The following is a 27,348-nucleotide window of genomic DNA, read 5'->3' as shown; positions in this document are numbered from 1 at the left end:
TGAGACATGATTATGACTTACCGTACTCCCATCTCTGGAGAAACATACCAAAGCGGCTGAGAAAAGCTGTAAATTAATAAATAATGTATTATTGATTACAATACCTTTTTTAAGGCTAGTTTTTGAAGTGTAGAAGGGTATAACTTGATGGATAAACTAGCACAGTATTTTTTGTGAATTTTATTTAAAAATAAGACGAGCAAATTTTCAGAGCCCACCAAAAAAATACAAATATTATTTTTGTTGTATTTGTTTACTTCTGCAAGAATTTCAGATTATCATTGTATCGATTATCTTACAATACTAGCTTCCATTAATAATGATAATTAATATATAAGATTAGGATGGGTGGGTAGATAGATAGATAGATAGATAGATAGATAGATAGATAGATAGATAGATAGATAGATAGATACTGTAGATCTTACCATTTATAATGCCATAAATAAGATAGGATAATAGGTCTGGTGTCGTGACACACATGTCAGATAGTCTTGGGGTTTGCATAAACCGCCCTTTCCGTGTACCAGCCACTGACATCTAAATAATGAATACCCTGCCACTCGCTGTAATCCTTCAGCTACCACAACCCCCCCCATCATCCCCCACTCAAGAGGAGCTCAAAGTCAGACAGAGCACTTACTCACTTTCCCCCGTCAGCGCTCACAGCAAAAAGTGCCCACGTAACCTCTTCTTTCACTTTAAGAGAGCAACATTCTTGTCCTCATCCTATGTGTCTGGTTCAAGTTACACATCAGAATGTTAATGTTATGTTATGCTGATTAAATCAAGCATGGTTCACGATAGCTACAGCATTTCCCGTTAGTGGGGTTTTCCAGAATAATTTGCGATAAATGATGCCGTACCCCCACATATTTGTGATTCGGTATTTGAGAATTTGCCTATTCTCGGATTTTGCATTCTTTTTTCCTATCCTATTGATTGCTGATGTTTTCATCTGGTGTTGAGATGTCATGTTTTGTTTGAGAACCCCCGCATTAGCAGGTGTAAGATCATAACTGTAAAGGGCACCTTTGAGCATCCTGTGATGGACGACAAGCAGACAAAAAAGAAAAAAAGGCATGGAAGGGGTAAGCTTTTATTAAAGGCGGCCTTAATTAGACGAAATGCTTGCCCTCTTGCAAAATTCCCTCATGTTCTTCTAGGATGGGAAAGGAAAAAAAGCAACGCTGATGAGTGTCTATCTGTTTAAGTGGCCTTTTATTGAGGGATAAAAAGCTCCTCTCTGCCTCTGTTCCCATCCACTGCCTCCTGCCGCCATTATGGAAGGAGTGAAGGTGGTCGGGACATGGGGGCCAAGGATTTCTCGACAAATGATGCCAACTTAAGTGGGACGCTAAATGCCAGTGCATCAGTCCTCCATGGACAGCAGCCATTATATTTGATAACAGTGTCTATGTCTATATCTATCTCCTATATCTATTTGTCTGTATGTCTCTCTGTCTATCAAGTCAGTATTTAGTGAAACTGTTTTTTTGTTTTTTTTTGTATGTCCAAAGTAGTGAGGAGACCCCCAAAATGGCACTAACATTGTATCATCAGAGAGATTTTCAACACTTTTGGTTGGTCAATAATTTGTTAATAATAATAATAACAATATTGATAATAATAATAATAATAATAATAATAATAATAATAATAATAATAATAATAATAATAATAATAATAATAATAATAAATCCAGGAACCATTCAACATTAAAAAAATATGTATTGATTTTGCTCAATTTAAAGAGGTAAGGAGCAGTAACAATGCTTACAAGTAAAAAGAAACCAAAAATTAAGAAAGAGAACAAAAAGAAGTCAGAAGTTTGAAGTTTTAGATTGTACTGTATTCAGTAAACTGGTCATTTGACCTATAACATATTATGAGAGTTTTTAAGAAAATACATTCACAATAAAACACTGTTTCCTTCTTCAGGTACTTTGGATAAGACTGCTAAGACATCAGCGCTAACCGAAAGTGACTGAGCAAACTCAGATTGATGGAGTTAATGGATGAAATCATTGTGTCACAGAGTTGTCCCCTTCGCCCCCACTCTCGTGTTGCTATTTATAGACTGCACATGTCAGGGGGGCCCTTCACACAGATGTTTTATGGTGCATATCAGATGCGGTATTATAGTTTTAAGCACATTCACCACGACCGACTCGATCTCTGGAACTCTTTGTCGAGCCTGCTTGATTGTGAAATAATGGGCACTTTTTTCCCGCTCTTCTGCCGGCAGAGGATATCAGCGGCAACAAACGGCTGTAGAGTAAAAAAAAGAAAAAGAAAAGTGGGTTGCTTTAAAATGGAGTAGCGAGTCGTGGAGCCAAAGGCGGCAAATGGACAAATCCGTAAATTAACCTTCAACGGAGGTTATCGCACGTCATTGTGTGATTGTCACTGCCGTGCTGATGACTGTCGAAAGGTCATGGGGATATCAACACGGCCTCCAAATATAAAACTTGCTTTTGTGTTTCTTTGTTTCCTCTTTCAAACGTCACAGAATAGGAGTCTTGTCAATAACATTGACATTTGTTAATCTGGCCCGGCAGGCTATCATCACAGCCATCGAATATTGTAGTCTGTCAGATTTGCGCTGTGCAGTCAGTCATCTTTGCACATTTGATTAAAAATGCCAGTCGGGCTTTTTCAACTGGAACGCAAGGTCAGTCGAACAATAAGAAAACAGTTGCGCATGCATTTCAAAATAGTAGTGTTTGGTTGCAAACAAAGCAGGAGTCCTGGTCGTGGCTTTTTTTGTGTCGAAAGAAATTGCCATTGATGCTGCCGTGCATCTAATTATCTTAATAGTTGAATTTTCAGAATGAATCAGAAATCACAAGTACAAGGTCTCTGATATTCCAAATCATATCAGTTTTGCTCTTGCTCCAAGGCAAGATATAGTAGGCTCACTGATTACAGAAATTCATCTGAACCGGGGGGCAAGCTTGAGTCATCAGACTCACTGGGAACTAGTCAAAGGATTATAGAGAATTGGGTGATAGACTTGAGTTAGCTGACTAATCAGAGACTACTGGATGACTCTGAAAGACGATCTTAGAGAGTTATTTACACCACAATATTGCGATTGTGAATATGCAATTATATTCAAGGTCCTCTTCCCATGGATTTAATAGCAACCACAAGCAATACATTAATCTGTACTACAAATTAGATGTATAGGCTTTGGAGCAGTCATGAGTTTATTGATGCCCCCCCCCCCCCCCAAAAAAAGGCAGCCTTGCCTTCACAATTTGAAAATTGTATTCTAATACATTGCAATGTTGATTTGAATGTAGAGCTGTCAAAATTAATCGATTATCAAATTATTTAAGGGATAGACCGATGTTTCTTTTATACTGATTATTAGTAGTCAAGGACACCGATAACCGATATTAGGAGCCGATATTCATTTTCACTAAAGGGAAAATATTGGCATCAATATTATTATATATTATTATATTATTATTATATTATATTATTACAAAAATGGCCAGCAGGTGCCAGCAGAGTATAAGAGATCAACCAGGGATGTTGCAACAAGCTCTTTCCCCCATTGTTTTCAACAGGTTTGTGAATAATGATGAAGCTTAGCTATATTCTAATGCTAATTGCTGCAAAACGGAAACAGATACAAATGTATTTTTTTCCTGATGAAAGAAGAGACTCTAATCTTTCTTTTGGTAGGTTCCATGTTTTAATAGCAATAGAACACAATATTTTGTGGGCCTTGCAAAATCAGTCAAAATCCAGTAAAACAGCCGAGAGCAAAGGAGGTTGCTTCAGTAAAAATGGCTGTGAGTGAATGAGTTGGTTAGCAATGATCAGCACCACCCTCTGAAAACAGGCTAATTCTCTGTTCTTGATCCTTAGAGTATTTTGACGAAACCTACTTTATGAACTGAGCTATACCACCACGATCGCAAAGGATCGGTTCCTCCTCTGGAATCAGTAGTTCTCTGACTGAAGCACATTTCCAATGGTAAACGACTTGTAAAAAGCATTACATCATCTGCATAAGCAGGCCAACTGTTTGCCAATGTGCTGCTATACCTTGCAAGTCTCCGTCTGGCTTGGAACAACAGTGTCATCTCTATTAGCTCAAGTGTTTACTCAGACAGCTTTCATCTTGGACACAGAACGCGTCCCGCCGCTGTGATTAATGCACCGCCACGGTGGAACAGGGCTCTCTCGACAGTCTTCGGTAAACTGCTCCCACAATCACACCCCACCGCACACCTCCCTCAGCCGCCCTCCCTCGCCAGATCTTCCCTCTAATGTGCCTCGACAATGAAGAGATTGATCGTGATCATTATGCCGCTCCCAAAGAGTAATGTCACGTCCCGGCGTGAGCCAGGCCACTTCATAATTCAAGCACCGCTGCGGGTTCCGCAAACGCTCCGTGATCGGGGACCGCGAGCAGCTGCGGCTGTGTCATGTCGAACCAGAGCGGCTACTGCCCTCCTGCTGTTCAGTCTCTCTAGCATTTGGTTGGGTCAGCCATCTCAGGGGACGTCAACATAACAATGTATGGATTGTCTGGCCCCAAAGAAGTTTTAGTGGTGTGCAAATAAGCAGGTCGATTAGTAGTTAGCAGATAGGTAGAAGCTAGGTTGGCCTAGGTAGACAGGTAGGTAGGTAGAAGGTAGATCAGTAGTAGGTGCAAGGTAGGTAAGTAAATGGTTGATAGGAAGGTAGTACTGTAGGTAGGGAGGTCGATTATTTTGTTGGTTTTCCGTACAATACGCCACTCTTTGTGACACCGTATCAAATTGCATAACCTACCAAAACGGTTGTTGCGCACCCCGCTTCCCCAACTTCTGACCTTGACATTTTACAAGCCAGCGTAAACGTCAACCCGAGGGTCACTCTGTATTTGCTTCCCTCCTCACCCTGAGTCCTCACAGCCTGCTCCATTTGTGTATCTGTATGTGTTTAGCCCACCCGGTGCCCAATCTTCTTACGGCTTAGCATTTAAATTGCTCGATCCGCCACACGTTTTTAACACATTACGCTGATGAAAAAAGTGCAACGCTAATCCCCACGGGTGGCCGACCTTATCTGACTAAACACCTGACAATGAGAATCTGTTGTGCACCGGCAAAAATGTGTCCTACTGTACTTACTGAGCTACAGGTTGGAATACCTTTCCTGGAAGTATTTTAGACTCCTTGCAACTTGTTGCAGAAATCCCGTGACTATTTACTGTTTGGGATTTAACCTATTCAAGTATTTTTATTTTTTTTATGTTTTGGTATAGTATCTACCGGTATTCGCTGAAAAACTCACTTATTTGTGTTTTTGTGCTCTGTCTGTTACATTCTAGGCAAATAATGTAGAAGGTAGGTTGATATGTTGGTCAATGGGTAGGCAGGCAGCTAAGTAAGTATGAACAAATCCCAATTCCACTGAATTTGGGAAGTTGCATAAAACATAAATAAAAACAGAATCTAATGAGGTCCAATAGGTCAGTAAGTAGGTAGGTAGATAGGTAGGGAGGGAGATAACTCAGTATGTTGGTACGTCGGTCAGTCGGAAGGTAGCTGGGTAGATAGTCTATAGATTAACTATTAATATAAGTAATTATAAACATGCTTTAGTGGGCATCATTTGCACATTTTGTTTTCATTATTTACGGTGGGACCCCGGTGTCGTGCTTTTTTTCTATAAGTTTTGGGTGTAACTGAGGTTGCGGTGTTTATCATAATACTTCTAGACTAGCCACAAATCTAATCCCCTGAATCTCCTGTATGCATTTCTGTGACATCCTCCCGCTTGGCCTGGCTCCTCTAAACAAGACACTTAGTCAATGTAGGTAGGCATATGAATATGTAGACACTAATATGGTTGCTTACTAAATCACAGGGATTAGAATATTGACACGGCCTTGAATAAACATTGCGACAAGGTCAAAATTCACTGTGCCTTTTTTTAAAATTTATAAATGTATATTTGCACGCTGGGCTTTATTAGATTTTTTTTCTTTTTCTTTTTTAAATCAAGCGTAGCATATCTCGCTCCGGTAGAATGATAATATTATGAAAGGGGATTAGCATAATTTGACGGTAAACAGTGTGTGCGTGTATGTGCGCAACTGTGCACGCATGTGAGTGCGTTCTTAGGGTCCCTAGTGTGATTAGCTGTGCTATCAGATTGTGTCCAGCATGGCAGATTGATGGTGATGGTGATTAAGTGTACCTGGAGGTGCAACACGATGAGACTCACTCCCTCTTATAATGTGGACTGCACTGGCCAGGGTTAGGGTTTTTTACGCAATTAGGTTGGTAGGTAGGGAGATATCTAGACTGGTAGCTTAGGTAGGTATAGATAGGGTGTATGTTTCTTGGTAAGAAGAAGCTATTGAGGGAAGGAGTTTGGAAGGTAAGAACTTAGCTTGGAAGGTTGGTTGATTGTTGGTAAGTAGGTGGGTAGGAATGATGGTCAGACGGTAGGTCGGTTGCCCTTTGGTTGGTCAGTGAGGAAAGCCATAGGTATTGTAGGTGAGGATGCAGGAGGCAGGCAAGTTGGGATGTTGGAGGTAAGTAGGGAGTTTGCACGTGGGAAACTCTGATTTCAGACTGTACATAAAGGTAGCAACTGACTTCATTTGATGGATAGACAACATGTAAATGCCACAGACATGTCACCTCTACATTTTGACCTTTAACATAAACTTGTTTTTTTTCATTGCACCTTACATTACAACTTTACCTGACTTGTAAAGTCAGAGTTTCCCTGTATTGGATCTCATTATCTTGTGCAGTAGGGGCTGTGAACCGGAGTTTCTACAAGACAAGGGAATAATAATAAGGCAAGCGTATGCAAACAGCTGGAATTCCTGTGTGCATTCCGGCTGAAAGCTGATCCCAGGCACAAGTGTGGCGGCGCTGCTGTATCAACATGTCTAATCCAAGCGTATAGTGCACGCGGCGCTCTCATACAATATTAATACTGGCCGAGTAACTTAGTGAAGGCAGCTGCTGACAATTGATGCTCACGCTCGGCCATATGCTGCCTCTCTCTCTTGCTCGCTTCTCAGTTGTCAGTCATCTCGGCCTTCTCATGATCTTAATTCTGATGGATGTATTCCAGTGTGAAATGAGTCACCCGGGCGTGAACGGCAACCAGCCTGCATTCACATTTGGTGTGCGCCTCTGTTATCTAATTGGGGGCTGAGCCAATGCGATTAGAGGCAACCTGAAGGGCGGACGCTGTCTTTTGGGCGAGAGACATGTTCGGTACGCATGTCTGCTGCTAAGGGGTTGTCTCCAGACTGTTTCTACACAAACACATTTCAGGGTTTGCACTCAGTTTTTTTTTTCTACACCAGGAGTCAAAGTTACTGTCTAGCATGGCAGATTAATGGCGATGGTGACTGAATATACCTGGATGTACAACATGGTGGGATTCACTTACTCTAAACGTGGAAGGCACCATCCCTGGCGAGGGCAGGCGAGTAGGTATTTAGGTAGTTAATTGTTTCCGTGGTGAGGCCGGTCAGTTGGTAGGTCTGTTGAAAGACAGGACGGTAGCTAGATAAGTTGTTCTGAAGGTAGGTGGAAGGTCAGTCAGGAGGCTGTTGGTAGGGCGGTAAGTCAGTAAAGAGGTACGCAGGTATAGGGAAGTGGGAACAAGGTAAGGTGTAGGTTGGTCAGTTGATTGGTTGTAGGAGGTAGGTATGTTAGTAGATAGGTTGGTCGATCAGCCAGTCAATCAGTACGTAAGTGTTAACTAGGTAGGACGGTAGGTTTTTTTGGAAGGTAGAACGTTGATGAAGAGGTTGGCCTGTCAGTCAGTAGGTTAGTAGGGAAGTAAGTTTGGCAGGTAGGATAGTTTGGTTGATGGGTGGGTGGTGAGGATGTAGGTAGGTAGACAGGAAAATACAACAAGTAGGCAAGTAGCTATGTTGGTGTGTTTGTGAGAGGAATGTAGGAGGTAGGCTAGGTCATTTGGTCGGTAAGTCTGTAGGATGTAGTTAGGTTGGTCGATCATTAGAAGATATAGAGAGGTACATAAGTAGGAAGGTATGTTGTTTGGTACAGGGGTGGTCGGTAAGGCATTGGTAGGTCACTTGATAGGACACTTTGTTACATTGTAAAATCATAATCTTTTCGGGTCATCGATTACCTTGTTTGGCGGATACAAAAAGCCAACTATATTTTTTTCCTGAATATACAGTACAGTACATCAACTCACCTATCTATCTATCTTGTGAAAGGCAATTTGTCATCAAGTAGCTAGAATACCTTTTTCAGTCAGACTAAATCTTTGCACTTCAGTGCCATCCTACCCTAGCAATACTGACGTGTACCGTACGTGTTGTATGAACTATGCAGAAGCTGATAAAAGGAAACTTATAGCATGCTTAGTTTTTAAAAGCCCAGGTGAGCCCGGGTGTTACATTGTCAGCCTACCCGTTATGTCATGAGAGCAAACGATGCGACGTGTCAAGCGCTAAATGATGCTCACTGTGGCGTGTATGCTGTACAAGTGCAGTCATGGAAGAGGCTAAATGGAGAGGGCAGCCCCAAAACACTACAATTCTCAAATGTAGCAGTCTACATTTGTAGTCAGTGCTCAAATGCACATCAACAGTCACAGAAGACTCAAAAACCACAGCTCACACATCTCACCTGGGGGGCACCAGACGACTTCTGTGGAAGTGCAGCAGCTTGAAGAGGAGGGGTGGGGGGTTGGGGGCAAGCATTGTCGCTTGTAAATACAATGATGACAATATTGAGAATTTGTGAACAAAGTACTTTCATTTGCATCTTCTTAGACTGTTGTCACACATTAAAGTCCATCTGTTTGAGCAGTGAGTCAAAATTTGTACTGCTACTGTGCTACATTAGCATAAAATGCTAGCCACTGGCTAGTTAGCTTCCATAATATGCTTGTCACTCATCTTCAGAAGGTTGCCGGTATTGATCTTTTATAAACAAATAACTTACAATTCCAAATTCATTGACTCTTATAGTCAAATGTTTGACAATATCGTTGAAACAAATAGGCTACCATCCATCCATCCATCAATTTTTTGTACCGCTTATCCTCACAATAATTTTCAATTTGAGGCTACCATCCATCCATCCATCAATTTTTTGTACCGCTTATCCTCACAATAATTTTCAGTTTGTGGTGTGCGATACTGCAAGATTTTATCATTCATCAATGACACTGATTTCAGTACCAACACTTTTTAATAATTACATTTGGCTCTATCATTAACTTGCTAAATCTACTGTTTGTTATCAATAATAGTACTGGTAAATGTATGACTATTGAGTAGTATCAGATCATGATTTTGTTGCTGATAATATCAATACAGCACAGTTAGCAGCTTGTGATACTGCAATAATTTTAATCAGTCACAAAAACAGAGCCATAATTACTTGTTGTGTGCAATACCTCAAATGTTGGTATTACTAAAGTGGTAGATACAGACAATGACAACAAATGTGAACTTTGATAGGTTCTACTGTACATTAAGGCTCCTTTGAGTCATAATCAACCCCTTCAACTCCAGTTAGAAAGTGCCTGCGGATCCGCCAAAAACTTTTTTTGTGTCGTAAATACGCAACTTTAACGATGCTTTGCGATTTATCGTTGTATCTCTTTTGTAGCGTTTATGAGCGAGTGCTCCATCAAGTGACGGATGTGCGAGCGTCCGCAGACAATTGCTTTCTCTTCGCTCTGAACAAGCAACATAAAAATGCCCCGCGGGGTTTTATCTTAAAAAAAAAAGATAAATATCCATGAAAATGATTACACTGGGGGAATTTGATCACAGCAGGCGTTATTACTGCCGCCTGCACTCCACTGGCTCATACATGTACATTAGAAGGAGCTTGCCGGCGGGTCAGGAGTTCAACCGTAAATCTTTTCTAATGCACCAAAACTCTGTAAGAACATCAGCGTCATGTGTTATTTGAAAAAAAAAAATGCATTATTTACTGGAGCCTATGATGGCACCAGGAGCCAAAAGATCATTTGGGCTAATGGGCTGCTGCAAATGCATTCATTACTACCGCTAAATGGCTTTGATGAGGATGCTGATAAAAGTTGATGAGGAAACTTTTTCTTTTTTGTAACGATAATGCATCTCCGTTGCGTTCCAGCGAGCCGGAAATGATAGATCAGCTTTCACTGTTTCATATAATGCTACCTTGACGTACAAGTTCACCTAAAGTTACCACAAAGTTCAAACAATAGATAGTGGTGGTGGTCGATTCCATGGCTGTTCTTTATTGATAAATGATGATTTATTGTTTACCTATTACACGCCCGAATTCTGGCGAAAGTTGACCTCTTACTTATAATTGATATAAAAATCCAACATCATGTGTTTGCCAAGGTAAACCAGCCAGAGATAGTATTGAACTTTCAATTATTAATACTGTATATGGCAACTGTACGAGTCATAAACGCTATAATGTATATACAGAAGTGCAACAATATACAATACAAAACAATACACTGTAGTTGGCATATCTATCGGACAACATGCGCTGATTGTATGTCATGAATCCCATTTGAACTGCATCAACAAACAAGTTTGTATTTGACATAATTTGAATATGAGAATGTTTGCGCTGCAATTGTCATCTTAGCATATGGACATGGCGTTGCATCAGTGTGCTGACTTAAGCAGCCTCGAGCAGATTGGCACAATTACAGGTAGACATTTTGCCCCTGCAGGCATCTTTCTAGCTTCCCTTTATGTGTGTGTTCGTTACCCGTGGAGACCGAGTGCAGGAGAGCAGAAGTGCGTGTAGACTGGATGCCTCCTTGACAACAACACCTCGCTAGTAAAAATCAATTTCTGCCAAACAAACTTCACAGGCTCAACACACATGCACATACGAGTCAAGGCGGTATGTTCCGCGGGGACTGGAATGCGAGGTGGTCCGTTGTTCTGTAAACAAACATTAGTGTCTGACTTGGTTGAGTTTTTTATATATTGATTAGCATGACATACAAGGGTAAATCAAGAGCAATTATGGTAACGACCAGTCTGAATAACAATGTCGCTTGACTTGAGAGACAGATTTTGGGGAAAATACCGCCTCTGATGGCTGTTTCAGTTAGCAACATGCACTTTAAAACCAGTTGGGTAAAAAATGGACCGATCCTCTACTTGGGTCAATTTGACACAACTGTAACTCAAGAAATGGGTCTTTTAGTGTAAAATAACTCATAAATATTGGTCAGATCCTTTACATGGGTCAAAAAATTGGGTCATTGTATATAAAAGAACCCAGAAAGTTGAGTCCAATTTACCTATAAAGTGGATCGGTCCATTTTTGAGCCATAATTGGGTTACTTTTAACCCAACTGTTTTTAGAGTGTACAACTTTATAGCATTGTCTATCATGAGCAGACCCTCAAACAAAAAGTCTCAAGAGTCCATTCCCGAAATCCCCCCAAAAGTCTGCCATTTTGGTTGGAAGCCACCATTTTAGGATCAATTTTGCCATTTCTAAGGATTTGACTTTTCATAATTGCATATGGACAGAGCATGGCGGGGAAGATTGTAACTGGGCCTGTCGCTGGAAGCAACGTTATCTTGCTTGAGGCGATTGGGTGCCGTGCTAGCTCATGCTTGTTGTGTGTGTGTGTGTGTGTGTGTGTGTGTGTGTGTGTGTGCAACTCCGGCAGTGACCAAAGCCAAACGTCGTGGGCCGTATCGTGTTGCCGATTGTGCGTACATCGCGGCCTCCAAGGACTTAGCGGTGGGTCTTCCACAACAGCGGTCGTGCTGTGAGGCTTCTGGTGTGTGTTTGTGTACCACAACATGTGCTCAACATACACACACGCACGCACACACACACAACAAGCACGGCGGTTTAAAAGTAAACCAACGATTGGCGCTATTATTATTCCGCGCTGGCTCCGCTCTACTCTGCTGCCAAGTGTATTGCAACTGTGTGCTATCAATTCATAGCTCTGGCCCCCGGGAAAGCGCTTTGGAAAGCAGAGGGATTTTCACGCTGCATGCTGCGTGTTCTTCTTCTTCCAACTCTGATCGCATTTTTTATTTTTATTTTTTTTTGCGAGCTGTACTTTGGCAAGGAAGAGCAAGTGCTAATGTTTGAAGTCACTCAGCAAAAAAACATGGCAGGATTGAGGGGACGGGAGGGGGTGTGATATAAAGGCACCAAAATGCATGTTTCTTCATTGTCGTTCATCAGCTTGAATAACAACACGTTAATAATGAATGAGGCAAATGCATTCACTATATACTGCGGTGCATTAAATACTTTATTTATCTGCAGTAATACACTCAGCAAGTGTGTTAAAATGTTTAATTGCCTTATTGTTCTGAATATTTTTTGTATCGAATTACATTACATTGTTAGTTTACTGACTATAATGGACTCGACTGAAACTTTTTTACTAGAGGAAAAAGTAATATCTGAAAATTGCATACTGTTCATAGCATTATAGCTTTAATGACCACTTAATTAGGTACACTTGCACAATGAAATGCAATTAGAGAACCAACTGCAAATCTAAAGCAAAAAATTAAAAGGACAAATGAAACTGTCACCAAATGATGGGACATTGTGATTTTCTAGGAATGTATAATATTGTGAGAAATCATTACAATGATGATCATTTACTATTAATAACATATAATAACAACATGATTAAAGGCAATTTGATCAGATTAGCTATTTCAGAAGTGTGCATCAAAATGGTCCTTCACAATAATCTGTAAACAAGAAGTAGCATCTCTCTTTCAAAAAGTTAGTTCCCCTTGATCTACAGATTGTATGTGATTGATGTAGCAAATCATTATACTGTATAGAAACATGCAAATAAATACAATGTTAGTACTTTGATGTGCTTTATTTTTTAAATTCCTTTTGTAATTTCATTTTTCTTAATGTTGAAATATTTAATTACTTTTCAAATGTAGCACAGTTTTTTGAATGATAGTAATCTACCGGTACATAATTATTATTATATATTTGATTTGTAATTTTTTACTGTGAGGAAAGAATATGGTATTTTAATGTAATTTTTTTGTTAATAATATCAATTATTTTTTAATTATGTTAATTGTATTACTGTCAGAGGAAATAATGGACTAGTGTTTGAATGTCACTGTATTTTTTTGAGCAATAGGAATTGACATTATTCAATTTATTATTTTCATTTCTCGCAGGAAATAATGTACTATTTGTAAATATAATGCTTTATGAATAAATTATTTGTATTAAAGATGCAATTGTATAACATTTTTCTAATCTATCATTATCAGTTCAATAATAATTTCGGGTATTATTAATTAAGGCCAAACATTGCCATGAGAAAAGAAATCATTTTTTATTTCATTGTTTTATTTATAATACAAATGACATTACAACTATGAATTCATATTATTTCACTTTTTGAATGCGTTTATTAATATTCCATTCCATTTTTTTCTACAGTGTGTTGCTAAATACAGTAAATGTACTTTGTACCAAAAATGATAGAACACAGTATAAAGTAGTGCAATTTTGCAGCACTGCAAAACCCAGCAACAAATTAAGTGTCCAAGAATCAAAATGGAGCGTTATTATCTAAAAATGTGTATCTAATCTTGTGTTTGTGAGCCTACGTCATTCAGTATATTATTTTCATTTTGACGTGTCGCTGTGCTTTTATTGTAGACTCGATTTAATGATAACACACTGCTGATATTGGCCCACTGGCTGTTATGTGGTGTGAGTGTCTCCTCTCAAGACCTGTAGTGCTCAAACACACTCACAAGCACGTTCAGAGCTTTCAGTGGTTGCCAAAACCGAGCAACGCATTTGGATCAGATCAGATTCCTCTGCCCATCTACATCTGTTTTTTTTAATCATCTAAATATGAGTCATTTCAGTACTGTTGAAGTATCAACGACCATCCAGTAGAAGCAGGTTATTGTTGTTGTGAGGCCTCTAAATTGGCCTGAAATTGCTAACATTTAGGCTACTCAGTTATTTATGGAATCATGGTATGACTTTAATTCCACCTGTGCTGATCAGCCAGGTTCCTTGTGTCTACAAATTAGCTCCCTCAGCCACTCATGTCTTGTCCAGTGTGCCCCTTGTCTCGACAGTTTGCGTGTATTTACTGTAGTTATCTGGTTTCTTTCACTCCTTGTCGTCAAGTTGTCGGTTTATTGTGTTGCATCTGTTGTTGTAGTTAGTTGTCGTGTACCCAGAGTCATCGTTGAGTCCATGTCTTTCGTTTCTTACTTTGAATCTCATATTTGTTTTTTGGACTTTTGTTAATTAGTTTTTTGATGATTCCAGAGTGCCTTGTTTTCCTTTTTCTCCGGGACATACAAGCAGTTAGTATTTCAATTAAGATGTAACACTTTAACATACGTCCTGACACCAGTTCCTACTTTCCTGTGAGGCAGAGCTTAGGCGGCATCTTGTGGAACGTTATGGTATTACAGAAAGGGTTTACTGTATAGCTGGTATAATGAAATGTTGCCTTCAGAGTCTCTACCACCTGTGCCGAAATAGTGTGAAAGTGTAACATGATACCTGTCTGGCCCAGACAAACAAAAGATGGCCACATAGGATGAATATTAACCAAGTGTTTTGTCAGCAAGCTAATTGGTAGAAGAGCGCGGTGGCGGTGGCGTGCTGTCAGAAGGGAGACGCTAAGCTGTCATCATCTGTGAGATCATCTGCCATCTGCACTCGCGCGGAGGTTTTTGCATTCAGAACTTGTATTTGCGTGGCGTGCATTTTCAATGAACGTCTGGAATTCAAATGTCCACTGATGAATGCCTGCTAAATAACTTGCAGGGTTATTTCTATGGTGCAACCCTTATGTAATCTTTGAAATATTGGTTACTTCGCCCCCTACACATCCCTCTGCTGAGATTTTGCTTAAAAAGAGGGCTCACTGTCTGATCAGACAACATTGAGGAGAGGGAGGAGGAGAGCGGTAAAGATTTTCTGGCAGAAAATATGATGGAATTCACAACACTCCATTTCGTTTTCTTAAAAAAAAACTTAGTCTCTGGAAATTGTCAGCTCCCCTTGAGTAAATCAACCACCCTCAAACTCACCCAGGGCAAGGTTGTTCTGATCGGTCCCGATTCTACTCAGTAGACCTGCACTCCGCCCTCCCCCCATTGTTAGATTGGCACCCTCCAGTGAGATAAGAATTATGCCATGTTACAATGGAACTATCCAAATGTGAGGGAATTTGGAGTTCACCCTTTTTTTGGATAACACTACCTACCCAAATACCGACCTATCGACTAAACAGCCTCCTTACCGACTAGTACTACTAACCTACCAACCAACCGACCAACCGACAATACCTGCTAATCCAACCAATATACATACTGATCTTTCTCCCTACCTCTTTTACTATCCTCTTACTTACCTCCCTCCTTACCTACTAACTAACCTTCCTACGTATTTAACTAGCAACTGAGAGCCTGCCTGCCTGCCTGCCTACCAACATCCTACCTTCCTACAGTCAGACCAATCTACTTACTTAGCTACATCCATCCTGACCAACTGACCTCTGTACCTCCCAGCAGATCAACCACCCTACCTATCTACCTACAAACAGACCTCTTGCCCTACAACTGACAGACAGATTGACTCAACCCCTACCAACCGACCTAAATACAGACAAATTGACCAACATCATATCTTTTACCTACAGACAGAGTTTTGCTTATTTGATATATATGTTTTGTTATATTTGTATGATTTACCTTTATTTCCACTCAAGTGGACAAACCGCTGGGATCACTGCTTATTAGCCAGCAAAGTGTGTGCTATTTTATCGATTGAACACACTGCAGATAAAGAACCTACCTTCCCCAAAAGTGTTTAATCCTGGAAGTCATCCATTATTCACTACATTTAAACCAAATTCAAAAGGGGCTTTTTATCATGCGCTTTCAGGCATCCCGAGCGAGTTTTCTTTCAGAGATCATGTTGTGCGCATACAAAGATTAAATAGTAGCAGGAATCGTATGCACACACCATTTTGTGTTTGCCGAAGGCCGAGCCAGTCATCGCAAATGGCCTTTCAGTTCCATTAGTGGCGGCATCAGTCTCTTAATGGAGAGCAAAATGGCACAGGACCTTTTGCGGTACTTACACAATGAACATAAAGTCTTTCATGACGTGCGCTCAGCTTAATGGCTGCAAAGCGACTTTTGTGCCGGAACATTATACGGTGTGATATGCAAGGACTCTCAATGCTTGAATTAATGCTCATTTAAAAATGAATGTCACAGAAACCCAATAGGCCTGGCTGTCAAAAAGTGGCACCATTGTGGGAAAATGTGAATGACACAATGATGGGGACGATTCTGACGCTCTATTCACAGGCCACTCTCGGGGAATCTTGACCGGGTAATCGTGACGGTGGATGTTTTTTTGCGAGAGTGCGGTGGCTGAGTGATTACACCAGGGGTGGGCCAACTTTTGTGCTTAAGGGGCACATTTAATTTTTTAAAACTGACAAAATGTGCCAGGTTATTTTTAGGTGAATAAATTGATCAACTGAAATAATATTCTACCTATTATTCTACCTTTCTACCCACCTCTGACCAACCTAACAACTGAAGTGCCAACTGTACAGACTAGCCTTACTACCTCAATACCAACCTATGGATTAACCGATGTACCTGCATAACCTGCCTTACCGGCCTTACTTACCTACCTACCTACCTTGCTCCTTCCCTCTCTACTCACCTGTCTATATTTACATACCAACCTACCTAACGCTTAACTACCAACTGATTAACTGGTAGACCTACCTACCTATATCTTCCCCCTTCTCTCCCTACTCACCTCTACTTTACTCTACGGACTGACTGACAAACTGTATGTCACTGCCTACCTGTTTACCTATTTATCCTACCAACCTACCTACCTCCAACTAACCGAGTGCATTACTTAGCTCCGCCCTATATAATTTTTTTCCCAAAAATAGCAAGTAACTGATCAATTGATCATCAATCTCCACCCTTGATTACTCTAGGAAATGAATTAAATTGCCCATCTCCAGCGTGTTCGTGTAAAGCCCACTGAAAGCCATTCATACCAAAAAAAACATTTAGGGAGATGTTTGTGCAAAAACACGGAGGCGTCGTACCACTGCTTTTAATAGACGTGCAAGCCTCATTAAGGAAGCCAATTAGCGGGTCATTGCAGCTCTGGCATGAAGTATTCATCAGGAAGAATGTTCTAAGAGCCTCTTTCTGATCCTGACTTTTCTGATCCGAGTCTTTCTCGCGGGCTCTCCGGCTTGATGCTATTTCAGGGCCGGAGCGTTTCATCTGCCTTCCCAGCCACTAAACCTGCACTTGAAAGGCCGACTGGCCCATGTAAAAGCTCATTGTCCAACATCCCATCGCCAACTTATTTTTGTACTGAAGCCTACTAAATTCCTGTTAGAGAAACATCTTGAGACACACATTTTTGAGATTTGTACGCTTGGGAGGCGAGTCTCTTGTAAATGATTTTTTTTTTTCATACATAAATAAGTTTGAAACCCTTACACTATTTGGAAAACCTAACCCAGGTCTGAAACCCTAATACAAAATCCAATTATAACTTGAAACCTAATTTTACTCATACACATCTTTTATAAATGTGTGTGTGTGTTTGGGCGGCGGGTCTCATTATAAGTGCTAAACAGTATCCCTGGCCTGAAATGCTAATTAACTAAGACATACACAACCTTGAAGACGTGTGTGCTTGGGAGGTGAGCCTCTTCACATTATTATTAGTAGTATTAATATTAGTGCAGATTCATTATTAATATCCAAAGAGGAGAGTTTTGCATTGGTGTGCAACTTTCTGACACATTTCCTGCCTCGCAAATGTATCTGTTTTATAGCTCTAGTTAATGACTTTGCCTCTAAACTGTTGTGGCTAAGCAACAGCTTTGTTTTGCTAAATGTCTCATGTTTAAGTCATCCTCCTTTTTTTGTTATTATTGTCAGTGAAGTCTTGTTTCCAGACATATTTCCCTTGATATTTCACCGCAATTCTCTCCATCATCATAGCAGTTAGGCTCCAGGTGAGCTACAGGAATTCCCTCATCTCTACTCTCTCTGTTTTGCTTCATTACAATTGATGCAACCCACTCAAACAACAACTTTGGAAGTTGGAACTCAAATTTTAACCCTAAGCAGGTATTTAAACTGCAATTTTGAATTTTAATCATAATTTAAAACCCCATCCCTTGCTTGAAACCCTAAATTTAAACCCTAACCCTAATTTGAAACCTTACCCATGCTTGAAACCCTAAATTTCCGTGTTTGGGAATTTGTTAAACGAGCGTGGTGGACTCGGCCGAAGACGCTTCAATTGGCTGGGAATCGGGTATGTGCCCTCTCACAATGGTGCATGACGCCCCCTTCTAAATGTGCTAGTCTGGCAAGATACCAAAAGAAAGAAAGCTTCACCTACGTTTGAAACGCTAACCTAGGCTTGAATTCCTAACCTGCAACTCTAACAAACATATTGTTAGTGAATCCTTGTTTCCAGGAATATTTCCCTTGATATTTCAACCTAATTCTCTTCATCAATTTAAGGTTCCAGGTGAGCTAATTCCCTGAGCCCCCCCTTACCCCCACCACCCACCCCCACCCTCCTCTTCTAGCTTTCCTGCTCCCCTACATCAAGTTTGTGCTCGAGTATGTGCTGATGGAAAATGCGTGAGTTAATAAAAAGAAAAGAAAAAAGCTTTGCTGCATGCCCAGAGGTGAAGCAACAGCTGACACTGATCCACATTTCTATTAGCCTGCTTAGCACTTTTCTAATAGGACTCTCCGTCTGGCCCGGGAAGATGAGTGGGGCATCTTGTGTTCATTATCATTGCCTTGTGTGTTTACCACCGGTAGGAACAAGCATACTTCTTCTCTGCTTCGTCATTTCAGCTTTGGGCTTTAAATAAGGCATCAACCATCGACAACTATTCCTTGATCATATACAGATATAAAGACTGTAAACCCTACTTTAGTTTAAAACCCTAACCATGGCCTGTGGTCTGAATTTGAAATCTTATTTGAACCTGGAGATACAACTGTAGTTTCATAATTACAAATCATTGTGCATTGTTTTTCGATTCCTGTCACCAATCAGAGAGGACCATTTTGGGACCTCCTAGCTTAATTTTATGCATCATCATCTTAAGAGTAGGTTTGCTGCTGAAGCTTTATGACTTGGAGGTGAATAGATGTCATCTCTACCCTAATTGTTACGTTATGCAATTTGAAAGAAAAAGTTTGCTACTGAAGGTTTATGACCTGAAGATGTTGGAATACATGTCAGGCTCAGGCTGTTGAAACCATACTTTAAATCCACTTGAAACCCTAATTTAGAACCCTAACTTGAGACCATAACATGATTTGAAACTAATCAAAATCCCAGAATAGAACCCCTAACGGATCCTACTGTAGTTTGAAACCCTAACACTTGTTTAAAACACTTCAGACCCTAACCCTCAACTAAAACCCATACTTGAAGCTCTATTTTGTATCCATAACCCTACTTTGAAATCCAAACTCTGACAACCTGTAACCCTAACCCTAGTTTGAAACTCTAATATCTAAACCTTACCTTAACGCATAAGTCGTAACCTCAACTCTGGGACTTTGAAAACCCTAACATTGGCTTTAAACCCTAATTTAAAAGCCTACATCTTGTCTGAAGGCCTAAACCTGGTTTAAAGCCCTGCTTTGAAATTGTAGTTCTGGCTTGAATCTCCTCATTTGAAACCCTAACCCTGATTTGAAACTATATTTTCATACCTTTTTTGAAACCTCTATCCTCATCTGAAACACCGCTTTGAAACCCTAACCCTGGCTTGAAATCCTATTTTGTAACCATTACCCTTAAAACCCTAACAGCAGCGCTCCAAATTTCGTTGTATACCAGTTGTACAATGACAATAAAGGCATTCATTAATTCACTCATTCATTCATTACCCTACCTTAAAACCCTAACCTTTGATTCAAACACCAAGCAGCACGAGAAACCCTTATTTGAAATTCAAACCCTTTTTTAACCACTAATGTTTAAACCCTACACTTGAAACCCTAACTCTGGCAAAACCAGTTTTACCGTCCTGAGAAAAATGATAATCATTTGCGTCCGAGCTTTTGATTTATGATGTGCAACACAGTGTAAATCTATTGAACTCTTTAAACCTCTATTTAAAAAAAAAAATTTTTTTACCTTGAAGTGGCAGAAATGTGAACTTTTGAGTATGAAGTTTTCTCGTATTGAACGGGCGTCTTGTATGCACAGAAAGACGCTTTTGCAAGGCCAAAAAATGGCACGGCCATTAAAGGCACTTCACAACAACATCATTTAACTGGAGCCCTGTCTCAACGAATCTTTACGCACCCCCGGAAAGCTCTTAATGGATAGTTGGGAACACGAAAGGTTAAACACTATCATCACGTATTTATAATGCATGTATTATTTGTTCTTTCCATTTTCAATCGGCAATCGCAATTGAAAAGTGACTCATCTTGTTTTTTAATCTGACCAAAAACGGATTGTTTCAAGGCTTTTAAATGCCAATCCTGGTTTGAAACCATACTTTGAAATGACAGCCTATGAATGAAAATTCATCTTCTTTCTATTAATTTATAAAGCTTGAAATCCAACAGTTTTGCTGTCACTAAACAGGCAGGTTTTTTTTTTGTGCCTGTGAGCCAAATTTGAAATGATTTATTAAAGAAGCAATCCCATTGCGAATATAGTTGAAGTTACATCAGCCAGCACAACTGATCGTGAATGCCCTGCGCAGAATAGATTGCCGTGGCAACACAGAGGCTGAAATTTGATTGTACAAAAAATAAATACAATAAAATAAAGCCTCAAATTAAAATATTTGAAATTATTTATTTTGTTCCTCTTTGATTTAAAAAAAACCTTTTAAATTTAGTGATTTTTAATTGATATTGATGGAAAGAAACATTGATACACAGATTATTCACCATATGAAAGGCGACCCTTTTCCCATTTGTGGCTCATTGGAGCAAATCAGATTTGTCAGCACTGTGCGGCTTTTTTTTACCTCTTTAAATGGGCCTAGATAGATAGATAATCACCGCGCGCCATTCCGGGGGGCCAATTCCACAGCTTTGTGTGAAATTGGAAAACCTGTTCTTGCCGAGTGAGAGCTAATGCATGTTCTGGTCATTAGTTATCTGAGAGTCTTCTCGGGCAGTAATCAAACGTGAAGCATGGCGTTAAGCGGCCGTAAAAGGAGCAGATGCCTCGCTAACTGACCTTCTGTTTGAGAAAAGCCGACTGTCAGTGATGCCTTGCTCTGAATCTTTTTTTTTTTTTCACCCGTGCTTGCATCTCAACTCAGTTTAATGTCTCAATCTTGGTTGTATTTACTTTAGTTGGGTTCTGGACGGATGTGGATGTTTGCACCAAATTTTGCCCATCTGCTTGCACTCTGTGCCAATTTGATAGTGTAGTACGCACGGGGCTGTGTGGTGAGTGAGTGGGTTGGGGATTTAAACCTCAGGTTTAAAAACATGCACTATACTATAGGTGTCAAAATCCGGTCCTGGAGTGCCGCAGTCCTGCAGGTTTCCCTCTTCCAACACAAGCTGAATCCAATCAGCAGGATCATTATCAGCCTTATGTAGAGCTTGCTAATGAGCTGATCAAGTGATCATATATCAGCTGTGTTGGAGAAGGGAAACATCCAAAACCTGCAGGACTACGGTTCTCCAGGACCGGAGTTTGACACCTATACACTGAAGTATCTAAACTAGCTTCAGTATTTTTTAATTCACAATTCCACACTTGTAGTCCTTCAAATGGGCACCACATCATCCAGAAACAGTTAATGGCTCCCTCAAATCAAATTTCAAACAAGGGTCAGAGTTTTGAATTTTTGTTTCAATCCAGTGTTAGGGTTTTGAATTAGAGTTTCATGCCTGGATTAGATCCCGGATACAAGCAGCCGAAATGATGTTCGCCGTAGGGCGTCTGGGCTCTCCCTTAGAGATAGGGTGCGAAGCTCGGTCATCCGGGATGGACTCAGAGTAGAGCCGCTGCTCCTCCATGTTGGGAGCCAGTTGAGGTGGCTCGGGCATCTGGTTCGGATGCCTCCCGGTCGCCTCCCTGGAGAAGTGTTCTGGGCATGTCCCACCAGCAGGAGGCCCCGGGGACGACCCAGGACACATTGGAGAGACTATGCCTCTCGGCTGGCCTGGGAACGCCTTGGGATCCCGCCAGAGGAGCTAGACGAAGTGGCTGGGGAGAGGGAAGTCTGGACTTTCCTGCTAAAGCTCCAGTCCTTGCGACCTGACCCCGGATAAGCGGTAGAAAATGGATGGATAGATGGGTCTGGGTTATGGTTTCTTACAAGTGTAAGAGCCTCAAATTTTGTTTTTTTAACATGCATTATTTATTATTATAAAATCAGAATTGGGGTTTTAAAGTAGGGTTTCAAACCTGAGTTCAGGTTTCTAACAGAGGCTCGGTTCGGAATGAGGTTTTCAAGACTGGATTAGTTTTTCAGAGGAGGCTATTTGTTTCAACCTTGGGTCTTTTAAAGAATGGATTAGTGTTTTAAAAATAAGGGTTTAAACTTAAAGCTATGCTTAATATTTCCAAGCCTGGATATACAGTTTCAAAGGTTAGGGTTTGAACCATGGTTCCAAGACAGACTTAGGGTTTCAAAGAAAAATTAAGGCTTTTAAACCAAAATTGGAGTTTCAAAATAGGGTTTCAGCTAAGAGATAGGATAACAAAATACGGTTTCAAGCCAGGGTTAGTGTTTCAAACCTTGGTTAGGGGTTTAACAAGCTGAAAATTACATCACAGAGCCAAAGGGCTCGGGTAACGGCAAACCTGCTTTCTGGGTTTGCTCATGTGACGTTCACAAGCACTGTGATGTCATTTTCACTTGACAGCAAAGTAGCAAAATGGCCAACAGATAATATATAAGAACAGATAAGATTTGCTGCTTAATTCATATTCGACAGACACAATATTAATCAGAATCGTGTTTAGAGTAGCGGCGGCACATAAAACACATTATAAATAAAGTTTTTGACAAGACTTCCCCTTTGAGTTTCAAATTATGTATTCAAGCCAAGGTTAGAGTCTTAAGTAAGGTTCCAAGCGCTACGATTCAATTTTGGGTTTCAAGCTAATAATAGCGTTTCAAATTAGGGTTTTAAGTGTGCAGTTGGGTTTTGAACATCAGTCAAGGATGCGAATTAAGGTTTCAAAACAATTAGTCAATTAGTCGCTTGACTGAATAGAAAACGAATGCTTCGATTGAAGTCTAATATTTGTCGTCTATCTCCTCTCTCTCTTCTCTCTCCAGGCGACCATCTGTCCAGTCCTCAGGGTCCACCCCCCTTGCCGCCGGCACCCCCGCCGCCGCCCCACAAGCAGCATCCCTCCATCACGTCCCTGAGCCGCGGCTCGCTGGCCAATCAGAGGGCCGCTAGCCCGCCGCCCGCTGCCGGCCTGGCGGCCGATTTGCAGAGCACGGCGGAATGCGTCCAGCTGCAGGACAGCTGGGTGCTGGGCAGCAATGTGGCCCTGGAGAGCCGGTAAGTGGAGCGCCGTGCTTCCCAGCATCCATTGCTGCCGCGCTCGCTCAGTTGCCGTGGTTACGCTAATATCCCGCCGTGGGTTAGGATAACATGTCCTGTAGTGATAATCTGTGAAAGAGCAGCAGTGCTGTCCTATTAATTAATCTGTTAGCTTCACAATTACACTCAGCAGGACTTTGGACTAAACGGCCTCATTTGCATAGCCAGGTTCAGGGTTTTAAAGTAGAGTTTCAAATTAGGCTTTCAAGCCTGGGATAGGGCTTCAAGTTAGGGTTTCAAAACATGGTTGAAAAGCATTGCAGTTTCCAATTTGGTTCCAAGTTAAGGCCTTTTCACCTTGCACTGGGCGCAGCGTCGCAGTGACAAGAGACTCCAGAGGGGTTGGCAGAGTGATTTCTGAATGCTAACAACAATAGACTAGCCAAGCATCCATGCCATTTCCCGAGAAGCCACTAAGCAATCGTTTTCTAGGGGCAAGCTTGCACCGGAGCACAGTAGTCCATGCGTCCTGCCCTGCGGCGAACACCAAGAAAACTAAAAGCAGTGTGAAATGGTTTTTCAGGTATAAAATTAGGGTTGCAATAATTCATTAGATTTTCAAAGTAGGGATTTCAAGAGTGGGTCAGGGTTCCAAACCAGGGTAAGTATCCCAAATTAAGGTTTAAAACCCAGGTTAAAAATCTAAATAAGGCATATTATTTTATTTTAAGGATTTTAAAACAAATTTGGTTTTCAAATTAGAGTTTAAAGGTCAGAGTTTCAACTAAGGAACTGTTTTAAACCTGCATTTGGGTTTCAAATTATGGTTTGCAGCCAATGATAGGGTATCAATAGATTACAGACGCTCCCCACCTTACGAACGAGTTACGTTCCGGACGATCGTTCGTAAGGTGAATTTGTTCGTAAGTTGCTTCAGTGCTATATTTTGTATTATAATTTATGTTTAAAGCCTATATAAGTATATTGAAGGTTTATATAAGTATGTTTAGGGCTTGTACAAGTAACCTGCATTGGTTTGTACTGAAAAAAACTTAATAAAATGGAGAGAATACGTACAGTACTGTACTGTACTACGTATGTTAGAGAGAGAGAGCGAGACACACACACACAGTATGTACATGTACGTAATAAGTTAAATAAAATGAAGTTTAACTTACTTTTGGAAGATGTACTCGATGCTTAAGGAGATGATGGAGGAGGAGGAAGAGGAGGATTTTATATCATGAGAGATTCTTCGTCGTCGCTGGAATCGGCTTCAAAAGTTATTTCCTGCTTCATGGGGACCGTCGTTTCTTCCTCCTCCTCCTCGCCACGTTGCTCAGCCTCCAATGAGCTCTCACAGCGCCAATCGTCGGTATTAGCGGCGGAAAGAAGCACTACGCGCAATACAAAAGCTAACTTACAGCATTTCTTTCCGAACATTTTTCGACATACTGTACGCACAGAAATGTTCGTATGTACCGTTGTTCGTAACTCGGTTGTTCGTAAGTAGGGGAGCGTCTGTACCGTTGTTCGTAACTCGAATGTTCGTAAGTAGGGGAGCGTCTGTATTCATAAAATTCAGAAGATTCATAAAATATGAGTCAGGGTTGTGAATTGAGGTTTTGAAACAGACATAGCATTCTAATCCATTGGTAATGTTTCAAATTATGGTTTCAAGACAGGGTTAGGGTTTCAAATTAGATGGGGTTTCAAACAAGGGATATGGTTTGAAATTATGGTTTCAAACATGTTTTTTCTGCGTTTCCAGCCAATTTGACATGTTGAATCGGCGTCGGGGGCATTTGATCACTGTGATTAGCTTTTAGCTAGCAAATCAGCACACGGGGCAAGGAGAGCAAGTGACATCGCGGATAAACAGTACTCAACTCAACTTTATGGTTTTTCAGGACAGCACACGTGAATATTAAAGTCCCCCATGAAGAGGATATTATCATATTTCAGCATGATTTTGGCAAGAAGATTTGCAAAGTCGTTTAAAATGTTCTTATTGTATTTTGGAGGTCGGTAAATGACACAGCACAGCACAGTGACAGTTTGGCCGATTTCAAAGAAGGTGGCTTCGAAGCTGTAATCGATGAAATTTTTTAATTTATTTTAAATAGTCGCCGTTCCTCCACCTCGGTCCGACGTCCTCGAAGCGTCCAAGTAAGCACAGCCAGGCGGTAGTAATTCAATCATAGCGGTGGACGCACCGGCGACAGTTCAGGTCTCCTTCAGGCGGAGGAAATCCAAGTTGTTGGAAAGGAAAAACTCCCTCGAAATAAATGTTATGTTTGTCAATGACCGCGCGATCCTTCTGGGAGCAGCAGGTGTGCATGGCCCTTTCGTCCGGCGGTCTCGAGGAAGCTCCTTCAGAAGCCGGAGGTCGGCACCGCATCCAAAACGCGGAGGGCAGCACGGCCGAAGCTTTTCGGGTGATCCGACAGTCTGTAGCAACCAGGAGTCGACAGGGTCCAGGATGCGCCACAACGGAGTAGATCCACGAATTCGGGAACGAGAATTGTTCCAGCGCCCGTTTTCGCTTCACCAGCTGGCTGCCGCGTTTACTGCTAAAATTTATGTGTAGCAGTTCAGCGCCGCTGTCAACACCAGTATGAGTTGTTTACATTTTTACATCCCGCCCCCATAAAGAGGTTGCTGGTTACCTTTAGGAATAATGACTACCGCCACCGATGGTACGGAGGGGAATTACTTCTCGCGCATGCACTGAAGGTACGTAATAGTCGGTGTTGGAGCGGTGTGTATTTACGTCATTTTTCTACGCGACGTGCCGACGTCTGGGCCGACGCCACTGGGGGTTGGCGTCGGTCACATTTTGCCGACGTTGGATTGGTGTATCTAGGCCTTTAGAGTTTCGAGCCTAACTATTAAAAAATATATATATGAGTTACAAATTTAGATGAGAATTTGAAATTATGATTTCAAATTGAGGTTAAGGATTTCAAATTAAGATTTTAAGACTGGGATAATCATTCAAGTCCGAGTTGGGGTTTCAAACATGGGTCAGTGTTTCAAATTAGGGTTCTATTTCAAATTGGAGTTTGAAGCCATGGTTAGGTTTCAACATGTGATCTGTTTGTTGATTGCGTCATGTCATGTTCACACCTGGGTGACACACTGGCAGAGTTGGCTTTTAACAAGCTCTTTCGTCTTGCGCCTGACTCAGTGTGATTCACACCAGCCCACTGACATGGAAGAGCTTGTTCTCAGGAGAATTTAGGAGGATTTGGTGAAAATTATTAACACCAGCGGTGTTGCCCTTGATCAGGCTGGGAACCATAATGGAGGCCTCACGGTAAGGTGGCTAAAACCAAGCAACACTCCTGGGGTTGCTACATTTATCAAAGGAGGGAATTGCAATCGATTTTAAGGTTTCAAATTAGGGTTCTGTGCCTGAATTAGGGTTTCAAATCGTGGTTAGGAAACAGATTTAGAGTTCAAATAAATGATAGGATTTAAAATTTGGGTTTCAAGACACAGTTTAGACTTTAAAATTAGTTTGAGGCCTGGGTTAGGGTGTATAATTTCAAAGTATCAAACCATATTTAAGGTTTCAAATCATGAAACAAATGAAAAAAGTAATTCTACACCTGTGTCAAGGTGTTAAGGTAATTAGTTTTAAATTTAAAGCCAAGGTTAGGGTTATAAATCTGTATTTCAAGCCTGAAATAGGGTTTCAAATTGGGATTTCAAGACTGGGTTAGGATTTCAATGTCATGTTTCAAGCCTGGATTAGATTTATTTTTTTTTAACCAGGG

The 27,348-nt window shown here is 40.9% G+C and overlaps 1 protein-coding gene across 7 annotated transcripts in view; it reads left to right on the top strand.

Annotated features, from left to right (window-relative positions):
• Positions 1–27,348, top strand: part of LOC144058866 (teneurin-3) — a 222,257-nt gene that overhangs the window by 72,926 nt on the left and 121,983 nt on the right. For all 7 annotated transcript variants that reach the window (XM_077577467.1, XM_077577468.1, XM_077577466.1 and 4 more), the window contains one exon: positions 23,353–23,584. In XM_077577467.1, the coding sequence (XP_077433593.1) occupies positions 23,353–23,584 (232 nt within the window). The remainder of the gene's footprint in view (positions 1–23,352; positions 23,585–27,348) is intronic.

The sequence above is a fragment of the Vanacampus margaritifer genome, chromosome 10 (genome assembly GCF_051991255.1).
Source record: "Vanacampus margaritifer isolate UIUO_Vmar chromosome 10, RoL_Vmar_1.0, whole genome shotgun sequence".
Taxonomy (NCBI): domain Eukaryota; kingdom Metazoa; phylum Chordata; class Actinopteri; order Syngnathiformes; family Syngnathidae; genus Vanacampus; species Vanacampus margaritifer.
This window is presented reverse-complemented; position numbering and strand designations above follow the sequence as displayed.